Source organism: Oncorhynchus nerka, linkage group LG17, assembly GCF_034236695.1.
Source record: "Oncorhynchus nerka isolate Pitt River linkage group LG17, Oner_Uvic_2.0, whole genome shotgun sequence".
In the NCBI taxonomy this organism is placed as follows: Eukaryota; Metazoa; Chordata; class Actinopteri; order Salmoniformes; family Salmonidae; genus Oncorhynchus; species Oncorhynchus nerka.
Genome location: NC_088412.1, coordinates 22,875,887 through 22,900,575, shown reverse-complemented (window position 1 = coordinate 22,900,575; position 24,689 = coordinate 22,875,887). Strand labels below are relative to the sequence as shown.

Here is a 24,689-nt window from a genome sequence, read left to right as displayed (position 1 = left end):
TGGATATAAATCATTTTGTACCGGTTTCCTCCAGCATCTTCATAAGGTCCTTTGCTCCTCTTCTGGGATTGATTTGCACTTTTCGCATCAAAGTATGTTCAACTCTTGGAGACAGAACGCGTCTCCTTCCTGAGCGGTATGGCGGCTACGTGGTCCCATGGTGTTTATACTTGCGTACTATTGTTTGTACAGATGAACCGGGTACCTTCAGGAGTTTGGAAATTGCTCCCAAGGATGGACCAGACTTGTGGAGGGCTACAATTTTCTTCTGAGGTCTTGGCTGATTTCTTAGGATTTTTGTTCCCTTGATTTTTAGCAAAGAGGCACGGAGTTTGAAGGTAGGCCTTGAAATACATCCACAGGTACACCTGACTCAAATGATGTCAATTAGCCTATCAGAAGCTTCTAAAGCCATGACATCGTTTTTCTGGAATTTTCCAAGCCGTTTAAAGGCACAGTCAACTTAGTGTATGTAAACTTCTGACCAACTGGAATTGTGATACAGTGAAATAATCTGTAAACAATTGTTGGGAAAATGACTTGTCATGCACAAAGTAGATGTCCTAACCAACTTGCCAAAACTATAGTTTGTCAACAAGAAATTTGTCGAGTGGTTGAAACACTTAGATTGGGGTCATTAACTTGTTTATGTAAACTTCTGACTCCAACTGTATGTTTATCAGAGATCTTCTGTGTATAAAGTGATGCGGAACAGCAAAAATTCTAACGCACTTAGCTGATCCACGAGTGGTCTGAGTCAGTTGGTAAATAACAAGTGTTTTCAGTGCAACTTTACTAATGATGGTTTTGGGAAACAATTCCGCGATTTAACAATGTGCCTACAAAGGTTCTAATGAGAAACTTAGCCTTAAGATGCTTTTGGGAAACCGGACCCTGGATGATCTCATTTGTTTCCCACCTTTATTTAACCAGGTAGGATAGTTGAGAGCAAGTTCTCATTTGCAACTGCTACCTGGCCAAGATAAAGCAAAGCAGTTTGACACATGCAACAACAGAGTTACAGGTGGAATAAACAAACGTATAGTAGAAAAAGTCTATTCAGTATGTGCAATTAAGGGAGGTAAGGCAATAAATTGGCCATGGTGGCAAAGTAATTACAATATAGCTATTAAACAAGAATGGTAGATGTGCAAAATATGAATGTGCAAGTAGAGATACTGGGGTGCAAAGCAGCAAAATAAATGCAGTATGGGGATGAGGTAGTTGGATGGGCTATTTACAGGTGCAGTAATATGTGAGCTGCTCTGACAGCTGACGCTTAAAGTTAGTGAGGGAGATATGAGTCTCCAGCTTCAGTGATTTTTGCAGTTCATTCCAGTCATTGGCAGCAGAGAACTGGAAGGAAAGGCGGCCAAAGGAAGAATTGGCTTTGGGGGTGACCAGTGAGATATAACTGCTGGTACACAGTGGCGGGTAGTGTATGGGGCTTTGGTGACAAAACGGATTGCACTGTGATAGACTGCATCCAATTTGTTGAGCAGAGTGCTGGAGGCTATTTTATAAATTACATTGTCGAGGATCGGTAGGATGGTCAGTTTTACGAGGGTATATTTGGCAGCATGGGTGAAAGATGCTTTGTTGTGAAATAGGAAGCAGATTATATTTTGGATTGGAGATTCTGAATGTGATTCTGGAAGGAGAGTTTAGTCTCACCAGACACCTAGAATATGTGGACAAATACCTAAGTCCGAACCGTCCAGAGTAGTGATGCTGGACGTGCGGGCAACGATCGGTTGAAGAGCATGCATTTAGTTTTACTTGCATTTATTAGCAGTTGGAGGCCACGGAAGGAGAGTTGTATGGCATTGAAGCTCGTCTGGAGGTTAGTTAACAAGTGTCCAAGTAGGGGCCAGAAGTATACAGAATGGTGTTGTCTGCGTAGAGGTGGATCAGAGAATCACCAGCAGCAAGAGCAACATCATAGAGAGTCGGTCAGAGAATTGAACACTGTGGCGCCCCCATAGAGACTGCCAGAGGTCCGGACAACAGGCCCTCTGATTTGACACACTGAACTCTTATCAGTGAAGTAGTTGGTGAACAAGGCGAGGCAATCATTTGAGAAACCAAGGCTGTTGAGTCTCCCAATAAGAATGTGGTGATTGACAGAGTCGAAAGCCTTGGCCAGGTCTATGAATGCTGTAATGTCACAGTAATGTCTCTTATCGATGGCAGTTATGATATCGTTTAGGACTTTGAGCGTGGCTGAGGTGCACCCATGACCAGCTCTGAAACCAGATTGCATAGCGGAGAAGGTACGGTTGGATTCTAAATGGTCGGTAAACTGTTTGTTGACTTTGCTTTCAAAGACCTTAGAAAGGCAGGGTAGGAAAGGTGTAGGTCTGTAGCAATTTGGGTCTAGAGTGTCTCCCCCTTTGAAGAGGGGGATGACCGCGGTAGCTTTCCAATCTTTTGGAATCTCAGACGATACGAAAGAGGTTGAACAGGCTAGTAATAGGGGTTGCAACAATTTTGGCAGAGCATTTTAGAAAGAGGGTCCAGATTGTCTAGCCCGGCTGATTTGTAGGGGTCCAGATTTTGCAGCTCTTTCAGAAAGTCAGCTATCTGGATTTGGGTGAAGGAGAAATGGGGATGCTTGGGCGAGTTGCCGTGGGGGGTGGAGGGCTGTTGATCGGGGCAGGGGTAGCCAGGTGGAAAGCATGGCCAGCCGTAGAAAATGCTTATTGAAATCCTCAATTATACTGGATTTATCGGTGGTGACAGTGTTTCCTAGCCTCAGTGCAGTGGGCAGCTGGGAGGAGGTGCTCTTATTTTCCATGGACTTTACAGTGTCCCAGAGTTTGCTACAGGATGCAAATTTCTGCTTGAAAAGGTAGCCTTAGGAAAGCTAACTGCCTGTGTATATTGGTTCCAACTTCCCTGAGAAGTTGCATATCACGGGGGCTATTCGATGCTAATCTAGAACGTCACAGGATGTTTTTGTGCTGATCAAGGGCAGTCAGGTCTGGAGAGAACCAAGGGCTATATCCATTCCTAGTTCTACATTTTTTGAACGGGGCATGCTTATTTAAGATGGTGAGGAAGGCACTTTTAAAGAATAACCAGGCATCCTCTACTGAAGGGATGAGGTCAGTATCCTTCCAGGATACCCGGGCCAGGTCGATTCGAAAGGCGTGCTCTCTGAAGAGTTTTAGGGAGCGTTTGACAGCGATGAGGGATGGTCGTTTGACCGCAGACCCATTACGGATGCAGGCAGAGATCGCTGAGATCTTGGTTGAAAACAGCAGAGGTGTATTTGGAGGGCAAATTGGTTAGGATGATATCTATGAGGGTGCCCGTGTTTATGGATTTGGGTTTGTACCTGGTGGGTTCATTGATCATTTGTGTGAGATTGAGGGCATCAAGCTTAGATTGAAGGATGGCCGGGGTGTTAAGCATGTCCCAGTTTAGGTCACCTATCAGCACGAAATCTGAAGATGGATGGGGGGGCAATCAATTCACATATGGTGTTCAGGGCAGAGCTGGGGGCAGAGGGTGGTCTATAGCAAGCGGCAACGGTGAGAGACTTGTTTCTGGAAAGGTGGATCGTTTTGATTTTGATTTATATATATATATATATATACACCTTTTTATTTAACTTGGCAAGTCAGTTAAGAACACATTCTTATTTTCGATGACGGCCTAGGAACGGTGGGTTAACTGCCTCGTTCAGGGGCAGAATGACAGATTTTCACCTTTGTCCGCTCGGGGGATCCAATCTTGCAACCTTAGTTACTAGTCCAACGCAATAACCACCTGCCTCTTGTTGCACTCCACAAGGAGACTGTTACGCAAATGCAGTAAGCCAAGGTAAGTTGCTAGCTAGCATTAAACTTATCTTATAAAAAAAACAATCGATCATAACCACTAGTTAACGACACATGGTTGATGATATTACTAGATATTATCTAGCGTGTCCTGCGTTGCATATAATCTGACTGAGCATACAAGTATCAGACTGAGCGGTGGTAGGCAGAAGCAGGCGCGTAAACATTCATTCAAACAGCACTCGTTTTGCCAGCACCTCTTCGTTGTGTGTCAAGCATTGCGCTGTTTATGACTTCAAGCCTATCAACTCCCGAGATGAGGCTGGTGTAACTGAAGTGAAATGGGTAGCTATTTAGCGCGCGCTAACAGCGTTTCAAATGTCACTCACTCTGAGGCTTCTAGTAGTTGTTCCCCTTGCTCTGCATGGGTAAATCTGCTTCGATGGTGGCTGTTGTCGTTGTGTTGCGGTTCGAGTCCAGGGAGGAGCGAGGAGAGGGACGGAAGCTGTACTGTTACACTGGCAATACTAAAGTGCCTATAAGAACATCCAATAGTCAAAGGTTAATGAAATACAAATGGTATAGAGGGAAATAGTCCTATAATTCCTATAACTACAACCTAAAACTTCTTACCTGGGAATATTGAAGACTCATATTAAAAGGAACCACCAGCTTTCATATGTTCTCATGTTCTGAGCAAGGAACTGAAACGTTAGCTGGTCTTCCTAAGCCAGGATTCAGAAACGGCTAGGACATTCGGGTTGGCAGCGTGTGCTAAGGCATTGAATAAAACAAACTTAGGGAGGAGGCTTCTAATATTAACACACGTGAAACCAAGGCTTTTACGGTTACAGAAGTCAACAAATGAGAGCACCTGGAGAGTATGAGTGGAGCTAGGCACTGCAGATTGACCTCTACATCACCAGAGGAACAGAAGGATAAGGGTACGGCTAAAGGCTATCAGAACTGGTCGTCTAGTACGTTTGTAACAGAGAGTAAAAGGAGCAGGTTCTGGGTGCGATAGAATAGATTCCAGGCATAATGTACAGACAAAGGTATGGTAGGATGTGAGTACATTGGAGGTAAACCTAGGCATTGAGTAATGATGAGAGATATTGTCTCGAGACCAGGTGATGTCACCGCATATGTGGGAGGTGGAACTAAATGGTTGGTAAGGCATATTGAGCAGGGCTAGAGGCTCTACAGTGAAATAAGACAGTAATCACTAACCAGGACAGTAATGGACAAGGCATATTGATATTAGGGAGAGGCATGCGTAGCCGGGTGATCATAGGGGTCCAGTGAGTGGTTGGGGCTGGCTGGAGACACGGCGATTCAGACAGCTAGCAGAAGGGCCTTAGGGAGGTCTCAACGAAGGAAGTCTGTTTTAGCCTCCACGTGCGGTGACGTTGATAGACCAGTCGTGATGAATTAGTAGGGTTCCGAGTTGAAGAGGGGTCTAAGTCCAATTGGCAAAATCGGTATAGTGGCCCAAGAAACTGGCCGATGGATATATTCAGCTAACAGTCCAATATGCTCTAGACAGCTAGCGGGCCGCGGATAGCAGATGGGCATTCGGGCGACGTTGCAATGTAGGGGCCAGTTGAGTACCCCCTCGAGCAGATTACGTCGTAGTCAAGTCGTGAAGGATCGGCGGGGTTCTGTGCCCTGTACCGGCAGTAGAAGGGATCCGGGTATTGTAGCCCAGGAGGGGCTGATGGGCCTCTTCAGCTCTAGGCTAATTGGTGCTTGCTTTGTGACAGACGTTAGTGTCACTGGAATTTCATAATTCCAATATGTTTTCATTAATTAAATCACTGTCTATTTTATAAGTATTAAGATTCCTATTTGCATAAAATATACAGAGACCAGTCTTAGATAATAGTATTTATTCTCAGAGCTCGCTGCCATGTAACCACAAACAACAGTTTATATACAAAATATGACGTCATGGGTTATAAAACGTCCTTCCTCCTATCGACCAGGACCAGAGAAGTTCAAAAGTTTATTCCAACCCACTAGCGCGCTCACTCCAGACACACACTTATCTAGATTAACTTCTGGAATCTTCACCTTCATCCATCACTATTTAGAAGACATTTTCAGATAATGGAAAACCCAGGAAAACACTCTCTGCCTTATCTAAACATCCCAGAGCTAAGTTGAGTCGGTTCAACCATAGGTTAACGACCCTTTTTGCTAACTTAAAAACCCACAATTCCAGTCCTCTCCAACCTGGCTGGAATGGTATTTATTTGATTTAATTACCACCTGTTTCATGCTCCACAATCCCTTCCTTATGAATTAATATTGTTAATCAGATATAAGAGTAAGTTTCATTAGTTATAGTTATATTTAAAATGTAGATGTTTAGTCATTATTCATAAAATTCCTAACAGTTAGCCAGGAGTAGCAACTCGGATTGCAGCTAGCTAGCTGCGATGATCCAGGTGAAAAGGTTCAGAGCTTGCGGTAGGAACCTGGGAATGGAAAGAAAATAGGCCTGGTATGCTCTGGTTTGAGTCGCGTTGTACGAACTGGCGAGAGCTTTCCGAGCTAAAGGTCAGCTGATGACCGCTAGCAGTGGTTAGCTGACTACTAGCTAGTGAGGTGGCCTGCCTCTGTTGGGGGATTCCAGTTCCGAGGTAAATAAAATTACCTTAGAAAAAAACAGATCCACACCACATTGGTTGAGGAGGGTTGCAGGAGAGTATTTAAATTGATTTTTCATGCCTAATTAGCCTATGGGTGAGTTTGTTTTATTTTTATGTGGAATGTGGCAAAAAGTCCTGCAGTTCTGTCCTACATAGTCCTTTGGAAGTCGGTTTGGATGATAATTTGGCTGATATTAACCGAGTAGTTGGCTGTGATTGCGGTCTGAGGCAGGCCCAGAAGGAGATGAGATTAACTGAACCTGTGAGGCGGCCTCAGGTTAATTAGAGGTTACTTTTGTAGGTCATAGACTGACTAAGAAGCATTATGTGGGACGTAGCACAGCTCCATATACATTTGAAGATGATCCCTGGACTGTAGAGGGGTTGCAGAGGAGGTGGAGCTTGTTAAGCAAAGTGCACAAAGGCCACAAAGTCAATCCCCAGCTACTGTAAACGATGACATACAGCATCTCAACCTGAAAAGTTTCAGAGTGCACCTGTACATCCTAATGTGGATCACAAATGCAGTGAGCCAGCGTAAGGTCATGTTCGATTCAGGCAGCCGTGTTGGATTATCAATGAATCAAAGCTCACTACTAAATGATAAGGAGGTGACTTAATTAAGAGCCCAATCCTGGAGGGGCAATTTAACAAACAGCAGGGGCACATTTTAGAGTTAGGGAGAGGGTGTCCGAGTCCAGGGTTGGATTTTCTTCCCTTTCGTTGGAGATCCCAGTTGTCTCATTGATCCTCAGAGGCTTGTAATTTGGAATATTTGGTGTTGCCATGCCGAGCAGTCTACAGCCTTAAAAAAAAAAAAAAAAAAAACCCAGACAAAGATTTGAGTAATTATGGAAGGCATATTGAATTCCCAACTAAGTTGAATTGCACCAAAATAGTTTTCAGTACAGGTCATAAGAACAGTACACATCTGAAATATGTTTAAATTAAAATGTCTCTATATACAAGTGATTTAACCACCATTTAATGGACTTTTGGCCGCCGTTTTGGATTTTGGACATCATATTGGAAAAGGAGGCATATCTAGGGGTGTCCCTAATGTAACTACAAGAGTAGGGGCTGAACAAATAAAAATTTGTTAAATAAAAAGACAGTTTTCAGTGTCTGAGCCCACTTGTCTTATTTGGAGCTGATTAGATTACAATAGCCACAACATCAAAACACTTGTAACTGTGTTTGTGTCAGGCAGAACCATACAGCACTGAATAAGAGCAGATTTTATTTGGAAAGCTGTCCTTTTAATCAGCTACTAAAAAGGAATGCTTACATACATCATAAATATTCATAGTTTATATTTCCGCCTATTGTATCTCTGTGTTTACAGGTCTAAGATGCATTATGCTATCCTTATGTTTGTGGGTGAATGAAGGACCGATAACAGACTACTTCTGTTCCAAATTTGAGCAATATCAGGGCTTGCAATATTGCGTTACATGAGCTTATGTCCCCCCCCCACTCCAGCCAGGCATTATTCTGCACTTTTTAAGTTTAAATCACAATATCTATCAAATTAACCACTTTTGCAAAAAGATATTTTTACACAACCATCCAATTCATAAATTGGAGACATAAGAGATGTGAAAAAATATGGTTGCGTTTTGTTCTACGTGGGGGAGGGGTTTCTCAAAAACTAAAGCCCTTTTTGAGGATTGGTCTCTAGTCTGGTCCAGGCTGCTGTTAACATTTGATTGCTCCAGCTCCACGTCTGATAAATGGTTTACACATGTCTCATTGTCCACAGACTGCTAAGCTGCAGCTGGCAAAGCAGAAGGCTCAGGATCACCCAGAAGACGAGGGCTGTCAGGAGAAGATCCAGGAGGTCAAGCAGGAGTAAGAGCAGATTTCACTCTTCCTTTCAGGGCTTTGTCTCCCCATTAACCAACTCATTCCCTCAATGTGCTGACTCAAACTGCTGAGTGTTAAAGCTGCAGGGGCAGCTCAGTGTCTTGTTAAGTTGCTCCATTGCCGTGTGCAATCACTGATGTCATTTCTCATTAGACCAACCTGCTGTTTGCATGCAGACTACTCGCAGGGAATGCATACAGGGCTCTCCAACCCTGTTCCTGGCGAGCTACCCTCCTGTAGGTATTCGCTCCAACCCTAGTTCGGTTTTCGCTCCAAACCTGGTTCAACTTATCAACCAGCTAGTTATTAGAATCAGGTGTGCTAGATTAGGGTTGGAGTGAACCTACGTGACGGTAGCTCTCCAGGGACAGGGTTGGAGTGAACCTACATGACGGTAGCTCTCCAGGGACAGGGTTGGAGTGAACCTACATGACGGTAGCTCTCCAGGGACAGGGTTGGAGTGAACCTACATGACTGTAGCTCTCCAGGGACAGGGTTGGAGTGAACCTACATGACGGTAGCTCTCCAGGGACAGGGTTGGAGTGAACCTACATGACGGTAGCTCTCCAGGGACAGGGTTGGAGTGAACCTACATGACGGTAGCTCTCCAGGGACCAGGTTGGAGAGCCCTGCTCTAATGCCTCCACCTGTCTTCCCTGCTGCAGCATCATAAAGAATAAGGAGGCCCTGAGTGACATCCTGCAGGACTTTAAATACGACTCCGAGGAGTCTGTGTGATGGGGACTCCCAGGAGGTTGCCGCCCAGACAGGGATTGATGGACTCCTCTGCTGCAACTTCCCCCTTCTTATTCATTTGCCTAAGTTATTGATCCTTCCTTGGCTCCACCTGACTGCGGCAGTGTCTGCCCAGGGTCATTCCGTACCCTGCTTATCTCTGCATGTGCACCTGTTTGATAATTTGCTCTTTTAATAAAAAAACATTCCAAGGCAAATGTTATTCCTTTATTGTTTTATAGACAAACGGACAAAATATTTGACAGTTATATTTATCATTGATAACTGAACATAACTTAATGAGGGAAATTATTAATGAGAATTTCTTAAATATTCATATACAAAAATATAAGCAATATAAAAATGTCCTCATCTGCACAGTCACTCAGACACAGTATATACAGTTAAACATTTATGCCACTTATTTCAACAAAAGGAATTCAGAGTAGTACAAACCCAAAGAACCAGAACACTTTCATATGACCAACAAAAGGCAGAACTATCTGAAGTTCAATTGCTATGACTGTATACACCAGCCAATCTACAAAATGGTGTATGAGCATACCAACCAACTTTTTGTCATTAAAAGACCTATGCAATTCTATTCATTAATGCATACACTACATGACCAAAAGTATGTGGACACCTGCTTGTCAAATATTTCATTCTAAAATCATGTAAATTAATATGGAGTTGGTCCTCCCCCTCTTCTGCTATAACAGCCTCAACTCTTCTGGGAAGGCTTTCCACTAGATGTTGGAACATTGCTGCGGGGACTTGGTTCAATTCAGCTGCGAGCATTAGTGAGGTTGGGCACTGATGTTGGGCAATTAGGCCAGGCTCGCAGTCAGCGTTCCACACCGATCTCGACAAACCATTCCTGTATGGACCTTGTTTTGTGCACAAAGGAATTGTCATGCTGAACAGGAAAGGGCCTTCCCCAAACTGTTACCACAAAGTTAGTGCTAAGATTTCCCTTCACTGAAACTAAAGGGCCTGAACCATGAAAAACAGCCCCAGACCATTATTCCTCCTCCACCTAACTTTACAATTGGCACTATGCATTGGAGCAGGTAGCGTTTTCCTGGCATCCGCCGAACCCAAACCCAGTCGGACTGCCAGATGGTGACACGTGATACATCACTCCAGAGGATGCGTTTCCACTGCTCCAGAGTCTAATGGCGGTGAGCTTTCCACCACTCCAGCCGACACTTGGCATTGCGCATGGTGATCTCAGGCTTGTGTGCGGCTGCTCGGCCATGGAAACCCATTTCATGATGCTCCCAGCGGCCAGATCTTGTGCTGACGTTGCTTCCCGATGTAGTTTGGAACTCTGTAGTGGACAGACAATTTTTTTACGTGCTACCCACTTCAGCACTCGGTGGTCCTGTTCTGTGAGCTTGTGTCCTACCACTTTGCACCTGAGATGTTGTTGCTCCTAGATGTTTCCACGTCACAATAACAGCACTTACAATTGACCAGGGAAGCTCTAGCAGGGCAGAAATTTGACCAAATGAAAGGTGCCACTTTGAAAGTCACAGCTCTTCACTAAGGCAATTCTACTGACAAAGTTTGTCTATGGAGATTGCATGGCGGTGTGCTCCATTTTATACCTGTGTGGCTGAAATATCCAAATCCACTCATTTGAAGGGGTGTCCACATACTTTTGTTTATATATAGTGTGGCTTAGACAACTGTGTGGCTATTAAAGTTGTTAGAATGGAAATACATTATGAAAATAACTTCATCTTATTGAATTCTGACATGTTCTGTTATTGAGTTTCCAGAACAGGAGCTGAATTAGTGAAGTTCTTTATATTTTATATGACATTCCAGCAAGATTGCATAATGCCCTTGTGTCTGTGGTAAAAGCCTGTGATGGTGGCCACTATGTGTCTGATCTGACGGTAGTCTGTAAGATGATTTATGGCCATCTGAGTCGAGCACATACTAATGCTGCATTAAGAAACTTTTCCATGCTCCCACTCAGCGATGGTCTGAAATGTGCTCAGAAAAAGGCTCTCCACTTTGGCACTCCCAGGAGATGTGAGTGTAAGAGTGTGTTTGTGTGGAGAGGAGGGGATGGAGAGAAGTTCTTAGAGATGGGATTCCACTCTATTTTAATCCAGGGCTGCAGACAGCAATGTAACACGCTGGCGTCTTGCATCAGTTCTTTTTCTGTTCCACATGGATTCCTACAAAGAAGAGTTGTTGTGTGTGACCAAATGCTGGAATATCCAGTGTTGGATCGCTTTCACCGAGAGGCCTCAAAGTGGCCTTCTGACAGTTTCTCAGTTGCTGTTGTGAATGTTGCTTAAATATTTCAATGATGTTTTAGGATGTGTTATGATTTATCGCCTTATAGAATCTGAAAGGGAAAACAAATGTTTAATATTGGGGTAATTCAATTGAACGGTAATTCCTATTCCTTATCATACTGACACTAATTGCGTATTGGTTTTTGGTTTATTTGGATCCCCATTAGCTTTTGCCGAAGCAGCAACTATTCTTCCTGGAGTCCACGAAAAAATATAAAACATGACAAGTAACAAAACACTGCTACACTGATAGACAGTCACACAAATGTGAAATACAACGATATACAACTAAATACTGTGTGTAGATTGTGTGTTAGTGTGCCTATTTGTGTGTGTGTGTGTGTCATTTCACAGTCACCATTGTGCCTTTAAGGTGTTTAAAACCTCTTGAAGGATCTGACCCTTTTTTTTCAATTTTCGCCTAAAATGACATACCCAAATCTAACTGCTTGTAGCTCAGGACCTGAAGCAAGGATATGCATATTCTTGATACGATTTGAAGGGAAGCACTTTGAAGTTTGGGGAAATGGGAAATGAATGTAGGAGAACACAACACATTAGTTCTGGTAAAAGATAATACAAAGAAAAAAAACATGTGTTTTCAAAGTTGTTGTTTTTTCGTCTTTGAAATGCAAGAAATTACGTAATATTATTTCAGCCCAGGTGCTATTTAGATTTTGGCCACTAGATGGCAGCAGTGCATGTGCAAAGTTTCAGACTAATCCAATGAACCATTGCATATATGTTAAACATTTTGTTTCAAGACTGCCCAAATGTGCCTAATTGGTTTATTAATACATTTTCAAGTTCATAAGTGTGCACTCAAACAATAGCATGGTATTATTTCACTGTAATAGCTACTGTAAATTGGACAGTGCAGTTAGACTAACAAGAATTGAAGCTTTCTGCCATATCAGATGTCTGTCATGAGAATTTTGTGTTGTTGTTACTTACAACCTCATGCTTATCACATTAGCCTACGTTAGCTCAACCGTCCCGCGGAGGGGACAACGATCCCGTAGAGGTTTTAATCTGTTTTGTCTAAGGTCATTTTGCTGTTTACTTTAGAAACTGGAGAAGGGAGTTCCATGCGATCATGTATAATACTGAGAGTTGCTGTGAATTTTCTTTGGACTTGGACTGTGAAGAGACCCCTGGTGGCATGTCTTGTGGGGTATGTATGGGTGTCTGAGCTGTAAGTTGAATATTGTATTGGTAACATCCAGTTGAACTGCCCTTTTTTCTCAGAGCAGTTAAACACAGACACTATTCAGGATACGCCACACTAATAGGTGAGCTAAACGTGTCAGGCAGTTCTCTTGTCCTCAGTAGCATAACAACCAACGATTAGGTTCAGGGGGCGTACAGAGGATGTGGCTTAGCGGTGAGCTCAGTCCTCCTGGCTGCCATTTGGGGTGAGTAATGTTGTGAAACAAGCTCCTCACGTCACAGAGAGAACACAAAAGCAACACATTAAAGTGGTTGTTAATTATATTAACATGCTCATTTTTCTTTGTTGTGGTAATCGACTGAAAATCAAATCTGTGCCATTAAAATAATAAAATGACATTGCAAGACTCAGAAAACTGAGTGGATATCAACATTAAGCTGTACTCTGTGCCGATAAAGTGGAAACCGCACACATACCTGAGCATAAAACGGACAAAGACATCAGAAAGTCTAACAAGTTCTAGGGCAATGATGGTTCTGTGTGCTTCCACAACACTGAACACATCGCAAAAGTTAAATTCAGGACAAAGAGGGTCAGAAAATCAGGGTGTATTCAGAGTTCAACACTTTGACAACAGAGGGTGTTGTTGTGATAAGGAGCTACAGTAGCCCAGTGGTACATAGCATAGGCTTCACAGTTATGTACCATGACTGAGTTGTAATATAAATAAAGGGGATATTATTCTTACCTACCTGGTTGCGTGTTTTATGCGATTTCTGCAGCCACACCCGCCACTGGTCGTAGAGTTTGATTGACATGCCGCTGCAGCCATAGGCGTGTTTGCGAACCCAGCCAAAGAACTGCTTGAGCTCCCGTCGCAGGGTGGAGTTCTGTTCGCCTGGCTTGGGCTCACATGACCCACTCTGCAGCCGTTCTGCCCAGGGAGAAGACAGTGTGAACAAGGTTAGTCAGAGAGGACTGCTCAGAGGAACACTGGCTCCAATTCAATTGAACCTGCCACAGCCGTGTTTACGCAGTGCCTTTGTGTACAAACGACTCCCCGTCCACACACTTCCTGCAGTACCCCGTAGTCATTTTTTTATTTTATTTGACCATGTGGAAAAGCGCTGTCGCATAACTGCAATGCAGGTTTGATTGAATGGAACCTAATGTTCTCCTACAACTAAATCAGCTGGAGACGAGCGGTCAGTGGCTCACACGGGGCTAGGAACTCTGCATGACCTCTGGGCTCTGGCTAATGTGCAAGGTCATTCTCTTGAGTATTGAGATTATTTGATTACAATAGATTCGATATGACTACATTCACAAAATTGATTTGGTGCACTCCCAATATAAAGCTGGCCACAACCAATAAATATCCCATGGCAAACAGAGCCTAATACCAACTTCCTCCCCCTTCTAAGTAAATACCACATAACCTTTGTAACCCATTATCTGCCATTGTACTCCCCAAATCTGTTTTCACTCAGTGTTAATGCCCTGTGTGCAACTGACAGACTGCATTTCAAGTTGCCTAACGAAAGAGAAAAAAAAGTATATCTATCTGATGTCTCCCTCAGCTCTTTGCCATCTCAGCTTGAGTTATTTTAATCCTCAGATGAAAGATTTCTATCGTGTAATTTGATGTTTGGCGTTCTGTGGTCACATACGGTTTGAATCTCATTTTCCCAGGATGTTGAAGACTAATCTGGGATGAGGTTATTGTTTCTTTGGTTTAATTGGCAATAAAATGTTGATTATTAGAGGACAATTTAATGTCCCATGGCTCATCATGAGCCATAATAATATTAAACTTTGAAGATTTTATGGGAAATCTTGTAATGTGCACTATTGAAGATCAACAAGTGCTCACGAATGTCATAAATCCCCCGGGAAGCTTATGTCTGTTGTAAATAAATCCTAATGCAGTGTTATAACACCTTATGAAACCTATCCTTCCTCTTAAAGTGCTATGTAAATCTTCACTCACCACTGTGGGGTGTGGAGGCAGCTGAAGGGTGGCTCCAGTCACTCCAAATCCCAGCCTTCCTGGAGCCGTAGATCCCCACTGGGTTGCACCTCACCTGGACAAAGTACACCGTCCCTGCCCTAAGCCCCGCTAGCCGGCACGATGTCTGGTTACCTACATCGTCCACCACCTGAGAGACATCAAAGAAAATATATAAAAAATACTCTCATAGTGAATCTATTAACCACACACACATGCACACATTCCTGACAAAAACACGTTAAGTAGCAGAAATCAGACGTTCACACCGATCTTTCAGTAAAAACAGAAGCTTGGCTTGCACAAGCTTGGTTTGAAAGCCAAAATACAGCTCTGTAATCCCTCGAGAGTACTTGACACTCACATACATCTCAAATATTTACACAGATATAAGATGCCATAGACGTGGCACTGTACCTCAGAAAGAGAGATTGGGGGGAGAGAAAAATGTGAATGAATGTTGAAACAAAGCTAGAGTAATGTTTACCTTCCATTCAGTGCTGTCCTCCAGTCGGTAGCGTATCTGGTATTTGGCCTGGAAGAGGAAGTCTTTGAGTGCCGGGGGGCTGCCCCAATGCACTGTCAGCTGGTCCTCAAGCTCCCCCACACGACTCACATGGACATTGTCTGGAGGGTCTGTGGTCACTGAAACAACAGGGATGTAGACACCGGTTGGTCACAAAAAGCTGTGTAATGACTAAGCCTACGTGTGCTAAGCCTACAGAACAAAAAACTCAATACAAATTTCCAGTGGTAAAGTACATAAGTTAAAATAATTTAATGTACTACTTAAGTCGTTTTTTGGGGTATCTGTATTTACTATTTATATTTTTTGACTACTTTTACCTCACTACATTCCTAAATAAAATAATGTACTTTTTACTCCATACCTTTTACCTGACACCTAATATACTCGTTACATTTTGAATGTATAGCAGGGCAGGAAAGTGGTCCAATTTATTCACCTCTCAAGAGAACATCCCTGGTCATCCCTACTGCCTCTGATCTGGTGGACTCACTAAACAGAGAACATCCCTGGTCATCCCTACTGCCTCTGATCTGGTGGACTCACTAAACAGAGAACATCCCTGGTCATCCCTACTGCCTCTGATCTGGTGGACTCACTAAACAGAGAACATCCCTGGTCATCCCTACTGCCTCTGATCTGGTGGACTCACTAAACAGAGAACATCCCTGGTCATCCCTACTGCCTCTGATCTGGTGGACTCACTAAACAGAGAACATCCCTGGTCATCCCTACTGCCTCTGATCTGGTGGACTCACTAAACAGAGAACATCCCTGGTCATCCCTACTGCCTCTGATCTGGTGGACTCACTAAACAGAGAACATCCCTGGTCATCCCTACTGCCTCTGATCTGGTGGACTCACTAAACAGAGAACATCCCTGGTCATCCCTACTGCCTCTGATCTGGTGGACTCACTAAACAGAGAACATCCCTGGTCATCCCTACTGCCTCTGATCTGGTGGACTCACTAAACACAAATGCTTCGATTGTTGGAGTTTGCCCCTGGCTATCCGTAAATTTAAAAAACAAGGAAATGGCGCCGTCTGATTTGCTTAATACAAGAAATGTGAAATGATTTATACTTTTAGTTTTAATACTTACAGTAATTATATTTGAGCAATTACAGTCAATTTAAAACATTTTTTTCCTGACTTTTCTCAGTATTTTACTGGGTGACTTTTTTATTAAGGTATCATTACGTTTACTCAAGTATGACAACTGGGTACTTTTTCCACCACTGCTAATTTCAGTAAATAGAGTATACCCTTAGCAACGCTTCATGAGCACAAAAATATATCAAAATGGTTGTCTTTGTTGTTTAAGGTTTTGCAGTACATTATTATGTTCTATATTTCTGCCCTGAACAAGTAGAGGACAGAGATGAGGCAGCATCCACACTCTCCACTCTGATAAACCCCTTGGTAAATATTGTACCACACTGTACAGACACTACAGCTATATCTAGATATCACAGCCTCCATGCTTGAATAAAACACGGTCATGAATGTTCAGTGTCGGGCCTGGGCTGTACTGTTGTCCAGCACCAATGCTGTCTATCTAATCTACTCTGACAGAACACGTTGCTTCTCTCCTTAAGTTCACTTTATTTCACAGTATCCTCCACATTTTATACTCTTGCTCTCACTCCCGGGTCTCATTCTCTCTTTCTTTCTTTCTCTCCCTCTCTTTCTCTCTTCCTGTCTCATGCTCGATCTCCTTCCCCTCCTCTCTCTCCACCCCCCTCTCATTTTCTCTGACTCTCTCCTTCTCTCCCAGTCCTGAGAATGAGTGTAGTTATGGACGCAGGGTAAGCAGGTCAGTGTCTGTTTCTGCTTTCTCTCCCAGTCCTGAGAATGAGTGTAGTTATGGACGCAGGGTAAGCAGGTCAGTGTCTGTTTCTGCTTTCTCTCCCAGTCCTGAGAATGAGTGTAGTTATGGACGCAGGGTAAGCAGGTCAGCTTTCTCTCCCAGTCTGTTTCTGCAGGTTTCTGTTTCTCCCAGTCCTGAGAATGAGTGTAGTTATGGACGCAGGGTAAGCAGGTCAGTGTCTGTTTCTGCTTTCTCTCCCAGTCCTGAGAATGAGTGTAGTTATGGACGCAGGGTAAGCAGGTCAGTGTCTGTTTCTGCTTTCTCTCCCAGTCCTGAGAATGAGTGTAGTTATGGACGCAGGGTAAGCAGGTCAGTGTCTGTTTCTGCTTTCTCTCCCAGTCCTGAGAATGAGTGTAGTTATGGTAAGCAGGTCAGTGTCTGTTTCGCTTTCTCTCCCAGGGTAAGCAGGTCAGGTCAGTGTCTGTTTCTGCTTTCTCTCCCCAGTCCTGAGAATGAGTGTAGTTATGGACGCAGGGTAAGCAGGTCAGTGTCTGTTTCTGCTTTCTCTCCCAGTCCTGAGAATGAGTGTAGTTATGGACGCAGGGTAAGCAGGTCAGTGTCTGTTTCTGCTTTCTCTCCCCAGTCCTGAGAATGAGTGTAGTTATGGACGCAGGGTAAGCAGGTCAGTGTCTGTTTCTGCTTTCTCTCCCAGTCCTGAGAATGAGTGTAGTTATGGACGCAGGGTAAGCAGGTCAGTGTCTGTTTCTGCTTTCTCTCCCCAGTCTGATGATTTAGGCACACGCTCCAGCATTAAAAAAACATGTTTCCCACTGCAGGAAGGCTCTCAAAGAAGTCAAGTACTTTGATGCTGCTGATAGAGGGGGAAAGAGAGAGAGAATCATATAAAGAGAGAAAGAGAGGGAGAATCATATAGAGAGAGAAAGAGACGGAGAATCATATAAAGAGAGAAAGAGAGGGAGAATCATATAAAGAGAGAAAGAGAGGGAGAATCATATAAAGAGAGAAAGAGAGGGAGAATCATATAAAGAGAGAAAGAGAGGGAGAATCATATAAAGAGAGAAAGAGAGAGAGAATCATATAAAGAGAGAAAGAGAGGGAGAATCATATAAAGAGAGAAAGAGAGGGAGAATCATATAAAGAAAGAAAGAGAGGAGAATCATATAAAGAGAGAAAGAGAGAGAGAATCATATAAAGAGAGAAAGAGAGGGAGAATCATATAGAGAGGGAGAATCATATAAAGAGAGAAAGAGAGGGAGAATCATATAAGAGAGAGGAGAATCATATAGAGAGAATCATATAAAGAGAGGGAGAATCATATAAAGAGAGAAAGAGAGGGAGAATCATATAAAGAGAGAAAGAAGGGAGAATCAAAGAGAGAGAGAATCATATAAAGAGAGAAAGAGAGGGAGAATCATATAAAGAGAGAAAGAGAGGGAGAATCATATAAAGAGAGAAAGAGAGGGAGAATCATATAAAGAGAGAAAGAGAGGGAGAATCATATAAAGAGAGGGAGAATCATATAAAGAGAGAAAGAGAGGTAGAATCATATAAAGAGAGAAAGAGAGGGAGAATCATATAGAGAGAGAATCATATAAAGAGAGGGAGAATCATATAAAGAGAGAAAGAGAGGGAGAATCATATAAAGAAAGAAAGAGAGGGAGAATCATATAAAGAGAGAAAGAGGGAGAATCATATAAAGAGAGAAAGAGAGGGAGAATCATATAAAGAGAGAAAGAGAGGGAGAATCATATAGAGAGAGGGAGAATCATATAGAGAGAGAAAGAGAGGGAGAATCATATAAAGAGAGAAAGAGAGGGAGAATCATATAGAGAGAGAATCATATAAAGAGAGAAAGAGAGGGAGAATCATATAAAGGGAGAATCATATAGAGAGAGAATCATAGAAAGAGAGAAAGAGAGGGAGAATCATATAAAGAGAGGGAGAATCATATAAAGAGAGGGAGAATCATATAGAGAGAGAATCATATAAAGAGAGAAAGAGAGGGAGAATCATATAAAGAGAGGGAGAATCATATAAAGAGAGAAAGAGAGGGAGAATCATATAAAAATGTCAGAAGACAGTTTGTGATTTTCTTCTTGAGAAGTCTTTTGCTCCATTAATTTCCTGTTTGACTTGTTTGTGTGCTGATGCACTTTATTGGTTTCATCAAGATCGCCCCCCAGGGGAGCAGAAAATCAAGGAAGATTCCACAGCAAAATTCCACAGCTTATGTTTTCCGCTGCGGAGTTGAGGAAATAGAAGGTTATTTGATGCGTCATGTGATAGGCATCCTCCCTCCTGCCGACCAGTCTCCTCTCCCTTCAGACCAACCTACCTGTAGTCTCTAGGTGTGTCCAGTATAGTAGGGAGGGTCATAGCAGAGCAACACAAAGGTCAATCGCTTTCCCTTTTAACCACAGGGACACACCTCGATCCTTAGGCTATACATTACATTTACATTTGAGGCATTTAGCAGACGCTCTTATCCAGAGCAGTTTACAGTTAGTGTATTAATCTTAAAGATAGCTAGGTGGGACAACCACATATCACAGGCATATTAAGTCAACTTTTCCTCAATAAAGTAGTTATCAGCAAAGTCAGAGCTAGAAAGGGGAGGGAGTGAAGTGCAAGGGTTTTTTGGGGGGAGGGGGGGTCGAGGTGGATTATTATTATTATTATTATTATTTATTTCACCTTTATTTAACCAGGTAAGCTAGTTCTCATTTACAACTGCGACCTGGCCATTATTTAAGATACTCTTTGAAGAGGTAGGGTTTCAGGTGCTTTCGGAGTATGGGCATGGACTTTGCTGTCCTAGCTTAAGGGGGAAGCTGGTTCCACCATTGGGGTGCCAGGACAGAGAAGAGCTTGGACTGGAATGAGCAGGAGCTGCCCTCCTGTAGGGGTGGGAGGGCCAAGAGACCAGAGGTGGCAGAACAGAGTGCTTGGATTGGGGTGTCGGGATTGAGCATAGCCTGAAGATAGGGAGGGATTGGGGTGTGTCGGGATTGAGCATAGCCTGAAGATAGGGAGGGATTGGGGTGTAGGGTTTGAGCATAGCCTGAAGGTAGGGAGGGATTGGGGTGTAGGGTTTGAGCATAGCCTGAAGATAGGGAGGGAATGGGGTGTAGGGTTTGAGCATAGCCTGAAGATAGGGAGGGGCATACAACATATGACTGATGATTATAGTTTTATCATAAACTAGTCTGGTAAACTGGCATATTGTAACATTGTAATACAAGACCAATATGTAGACCAAGCTAAATGTTGACATTTAGTGATATTTAGTTTCATGTCCTCAACCTTATCTACCCATCCTCATTGTGTTTTGTAAGTGTATCACTTTTTCCAAATGTCTGAAGTTCAGTGAACATTTAGTACAGTTCAGTTTATCTTTAATAATCACAGCCATAATCCATTATATTGTTATTGGGATTGATTGGGAATCCATAAAATTCCTTTCTCATATGAAAAGTGTGTTAGCCATATGCAGCAGATCAGGCGGTGAGTTAGTGAGTGAAGTGAGGCGAGGAGGAGAGAAAAGGAAAGGATGAGATCACGATGGACTCATGTAACACAGGAGAGAGAGGAAGCATTTAGCACGTCCTACCGTCGTGACGGGACATTTTCATGGCATAACCACCCTAGCAGGTCTGGAGCGGGGTGGTGAGCAGGAGGGAGACTGGACAAAAGGCTCACTCTACTTACCCACATCCAGGATATCCAGAGTGATGACATCAGAGGTGGCAGTCCCCAGCTGATTGGACGCCTCCACCCAGATCTCGTAGGGAGTAAAGAGGGCCAAGTCCCGGGGGATATAACACGTGTAGCGTTGCCCCGTGCTGTAGTCCTCACATTCCCTCTCTCGCCCGTACCACCTGCACAGAACACACAGCAACATAAAGTCACTCATATCTGTAACAAAATTCTCAATATAATGTACTGCCAACAACCAGTAAAGCATAACATTTTCACTGTGCACTGGACCTTGAAATGTTAACAGTGTAAACAGCATTAAGAGTCAAATGAAAGCCTGCAGTACAACAAAGCAGTGGTTACAGTCTTTGCAATGTATCATCAGAATTACATAGACCTTTAGTGAGTAAAAGAAAGTAATTGTGTTCCAGGTGATGCATCGATCATTGTTTCTAGGCAGAAATTATGGTGGGTTGGGTGATCACCTGGGAGATGCTGGACATCTGTGGCTCTCACCTCAATTTGTACTTGAGGGTGTATTTGGTTTTGATGAAGGTTTCGCCCCGACCCCCAGGGGTCCACTTGCAGCTCAGGTCCTTTGTGTTTCGGGACCAGCAGGTTAGGTTGACCGGCTTCTCCGGGGGCACTGCACATTACCAGTGAAAAGATATGGTTATCTTAATGGCTACAAGAGTGGTTGTGCAATGTGTATTATACAAAGCTGTTATAAACACCTTAGTATCACAATGGACATTAAAATGATGCATTAAACAAAGTGCTTATGTACCACAAACAAATACATCAGTATAGTAGTTCCTATTTCACAATGGGTAATAATGATCACTCCATCCCATAATGACAAACTGGCACATTGCTTAACCTCAGACGACAGGCTAGAGGATTCAGCTCCTCTCTCATTTCCTCTCCATGATAGACTATCAAACACAGATGTAGTTCGAGACAGAAGCAAAGTAGTGATGCTGATTACAACCCACTGAGCAGCTAAACTGAGGCTCTGGGTGTATGATTCAAAGACAGACAGAATAGGCTCTGTATGTTAGAATTTTAATAGAATAACTATTATTTTCATATGGGCTCTCTTCTTTGTTTGCAAAGATTTCTGCATGAGTGAAACATTGCTTCTGTCAATACATGTAATGTATAATAAATTATCCCCTGTACTTAAGCCACTGCTGGGGGACACTAGAGATTAGAGTGGAGTAATATAGCAGGCTTTAAAATCATAGCAAACACACAGCTTATCATCAAAATGCTTTTAAACAAACAATATTTTGTAAATGCACTGTCCTGAGCTGCTTACTCTGACAGTATTGATGACTCCGACAGTATTCACTTGTCTATCTCCTTGTTACACCCCAGCGCTGTCCTTTTGAGCACAGACAGTTTAAGGACCACAATCTAGTTTTCAGAACATCCGAGAAGTTTTTGTCATTTTCACCCAAATTCAAGGAGGAAATACATTTGGATTTGGATTCAATGTTCTGAAAACCTGTCCCCAGAAGAAGTGGTTGAGGCCTCCAGGGCCAGTCTGACACTTACTGCCCACGTAGAGACAGGAGCCAGCCAGGACATGTCCATCTCCGCTGTGACACACCAGGTTGTCCCCAGACTGTTGCTGGGAGCCATTGAGGTGGTGCAGAGTGACACTGAGGCAGTTGGGGCTCAGCAGGTCGTACGTGCTACTAGGGAGTCTCTTCCCGTTCATGGTCCAGTACATAGTGTTGGCATGCAGCCCCCGCTCGGGGCTCACTGTGCACGTGGCCGTCAGGCTGGAGCCCATCCGCAACGCCGGGTCCTGGGGGAAGATTCCAGCCACTGCTGGGGGAGACACATACTGAAACACACTACTTTAAATGGGCTTCACTCCTGGAGTTGATGATGACTTAACACGTACTGCAATAAACTTTGATTTGATTTGCTTGAACATTTTTGTTCTTGATATTAATATGTTCAGAGTTCATAGATACTGAATCTTTCTGAGTGCAAACACTCAGGGGAACCTGAGAGTTATGAAATGGATTTATGGGTCCTGTGCTGAAACTGTTGGGAGATCACTTGGAGAGGTCCGACAAGGTTATTGGTCAAATTCTTGAATGCTTTTCCATCCCCACTATTCCTTTCCTCTTCTGACTCATCTTATGATGGATGCTTCATTAGAAATGCCCTGAGAAGTGTTCCTGTTTGAATGTGTTAGCACTTGGCTCCTTTGGGGGAGATTCAAGGGTTAATGTGAGGAGGTTTATTAAGTGTGCTGTTGGTGGGCGGTAGACAAGCTATCTAACATATGTGGCCATATGCTACGCGCTATGAGTCTGACCGGACTAAAGAGGACTTGGTGTGAGATGTGCCGAACCCAGTGTGTCCACTGATATTTACACTTTACGTATACACAAATAGGGTAAATTAATTGTTTGTTTCACAGCAACATTGCATCAATTTTGAACTTGGGAATTTCAGATGAATTTTTGAATTTTGAACTTAATCACCTCTGTGGCCTATTTCTCTGTTAGTTCAACAATGCACTACAAAGAAATCCAATTTAGCTGTTAGGCACATGGTTACGGTTTTCATAGGATATTATTACCATAAAATAAAATGATCCAACAGGCATTCACTTTGTCTTTGGAACATTCTCACAGGATATTTGTTTCAATAGGTGAAATGTATATGAAGAATAGTTTACAGTTACTCATGCACAAATGTGTACAATGCCATAATCTCCTATGCAGACTTGTTCCATTATAAGTAAGTAGTTATTACCAATTTACTTACAATTCATCTTCAAATCCACCAAACATTATGCCCATATTTTGGACATAAAAAAATCAGACATCTTGAAATATAACTCATAATCTGTTCATTTATTATTGTATTATGTGAGCTTTATTTAAGCATTCAGGCCCGAGTGGGTGTGGTATATGACCAATATACCACGGCTAAGGGCTGTTCTTATGCACGAAGCCACACGTAGTGCCTGGATACATGGCCATATATCACAAACCCCCAAGGTGCCTTATTGCTATTATAAACTGGTTATTAATCTAATTAGAACCGTAAAATATATTTTGGGGTCATACACATGGTATACTTAAGCAATATAGCCAGAGGAGGTGTGGTATATGGCCAATATACCACGACTAAGGGCTGTTCTTAGGCACAACGCAACATGGAATACCTGGAGACAGCCCTTAGCTGTGTTATATTGGCCATATATCACAAACCCCAGGTGGCATATTGCTATTATAAACTGGTTACCAACGTAATTAGAGCAGTAAAAATAAAGGTTTTGTCATACCCGTGGTATATGGTCTGATATACCACAGCTGTCACCTAGTCAGCATTCAGGGCTCGAACCACCCAGTTTATATTATACATTTTGTTATACCACAGCTTTCAGCCAATCAGCATTCGGGGCTCAAATCACCCAGTTCATAATACAGGTATTTTATAATAATCTGGCAAGTACACATGTGGACAGTCTGGACACCTGTGAATCAGACAGTGAGTTTTGTATTTTGTACCTTTACCTTTACATACACTGTATCTAACATATTGTTGAGAATTGTAACATGTACATAAAATGTAACTTTTTTGGTTGACTAATAGAGGGTGAGCGTCCCTCCCATTCAAATCTGTCGAAACAGGTTTATGACAAATTTGGTAGTCGGCTTCTCACAATATCACACTTTTTGTAGGCTACTTACGTGTCGATGAGGAGAACACACGTGGAACAAACAGCATGAGGCACAACAAGGAGAGCATGTTTCAGATAGCCCTTTTACTCGTCCTTTCCCTCCTACGTTCTGGCTCCAAGACTTGTGGGTTCGGGAACAGTAAAGGTTCAAACACAACCTTGCGGGAGAAAATGCAAGGAATTGAAACCCAGCTCTCCAACAACGTTGAATCAACAGTCTAATTCCAACGAAGAACGTCAGATCTCCGTGTGTAGGCTAAAAGTGCGGATGAGCTTATAAACAGTGGTTGTATGAAAGTAACCTAAGGGTTTAGTGAGGGTTTGCTTCGGTGCACGCCTCAAAAACTAAAACATTGAAGTTGATACTTTATAAGCCCCTCCCT

General features: G+C 43.0%; 2 protein-coding genes across 6 annotated transcripts in view; one reads left to right on the top strand and one right to left on the bottom strand.

The window, feature by feature from the left end:
- Positions 1 to 9,258, top strand: part of rex1bd (required for excision 1-B domain containing) — a 13,697-nt gene extending 4,439 nt beyond the window's left edge. Inside the window, exons 4-5 of the mRNA XM_029686026.2 lie at positions 8,202 to 8,290; positions 8,971 to 9,258. Of these exons, the coding sequence (XP_029541886.1) occupies positions 8,202 to 8,290; positions 8,971 to 9,043 (162 nt within the window). The 3' untranslated portion in view covers positions 9,044 to 9,258. The remainder of the gene's footprint in view (positions 1 to 8,201; positions 8,291 to 8,970) is intronic.
- On the bottom strand, positions 9,252 to 24,689 carry LOC115144901 (cytokine receptor-like factor 1). 5 transcript variants are annotated; one of them, XM_029686023.2, is made up of 8 exons: positions 24,317 to 24,689; positions 22,152 to 22,427; positions 21,108 to 21,237; positions 20,604 to 20,773; positions 15,025 to 15,182; positions 14,520 to 14,688; positions 13,278 to 13,463; positions 9,252 to 11,408 (listed from the first exon to the last, which is right to left on the bottom strand). In XM_029686023.2, exons 1-8 carry the CDS (start codon positions 24,372 to 24,374, stop codon positions 11,392 to 11,394), a joined length of 1,164 nt encoding a protein of 387 aa, XP_029541883.1. In that variant the 5' UTR covers positions 24,375 to 24,689; the 3' UTR covers positions 9,252 to 11,391. The 5 variants fall into 5 exon arrangements, with proteins under 5 accessions (XP_029541883.1, XP_029541882.1, XP_029541884.1 ...); XM_029686022.2 differs by having other exon boundaries at positions 9,252 to 11,235; XM_029686024.2 differs by having other exon boundaries at positions 13,282 to 13,463.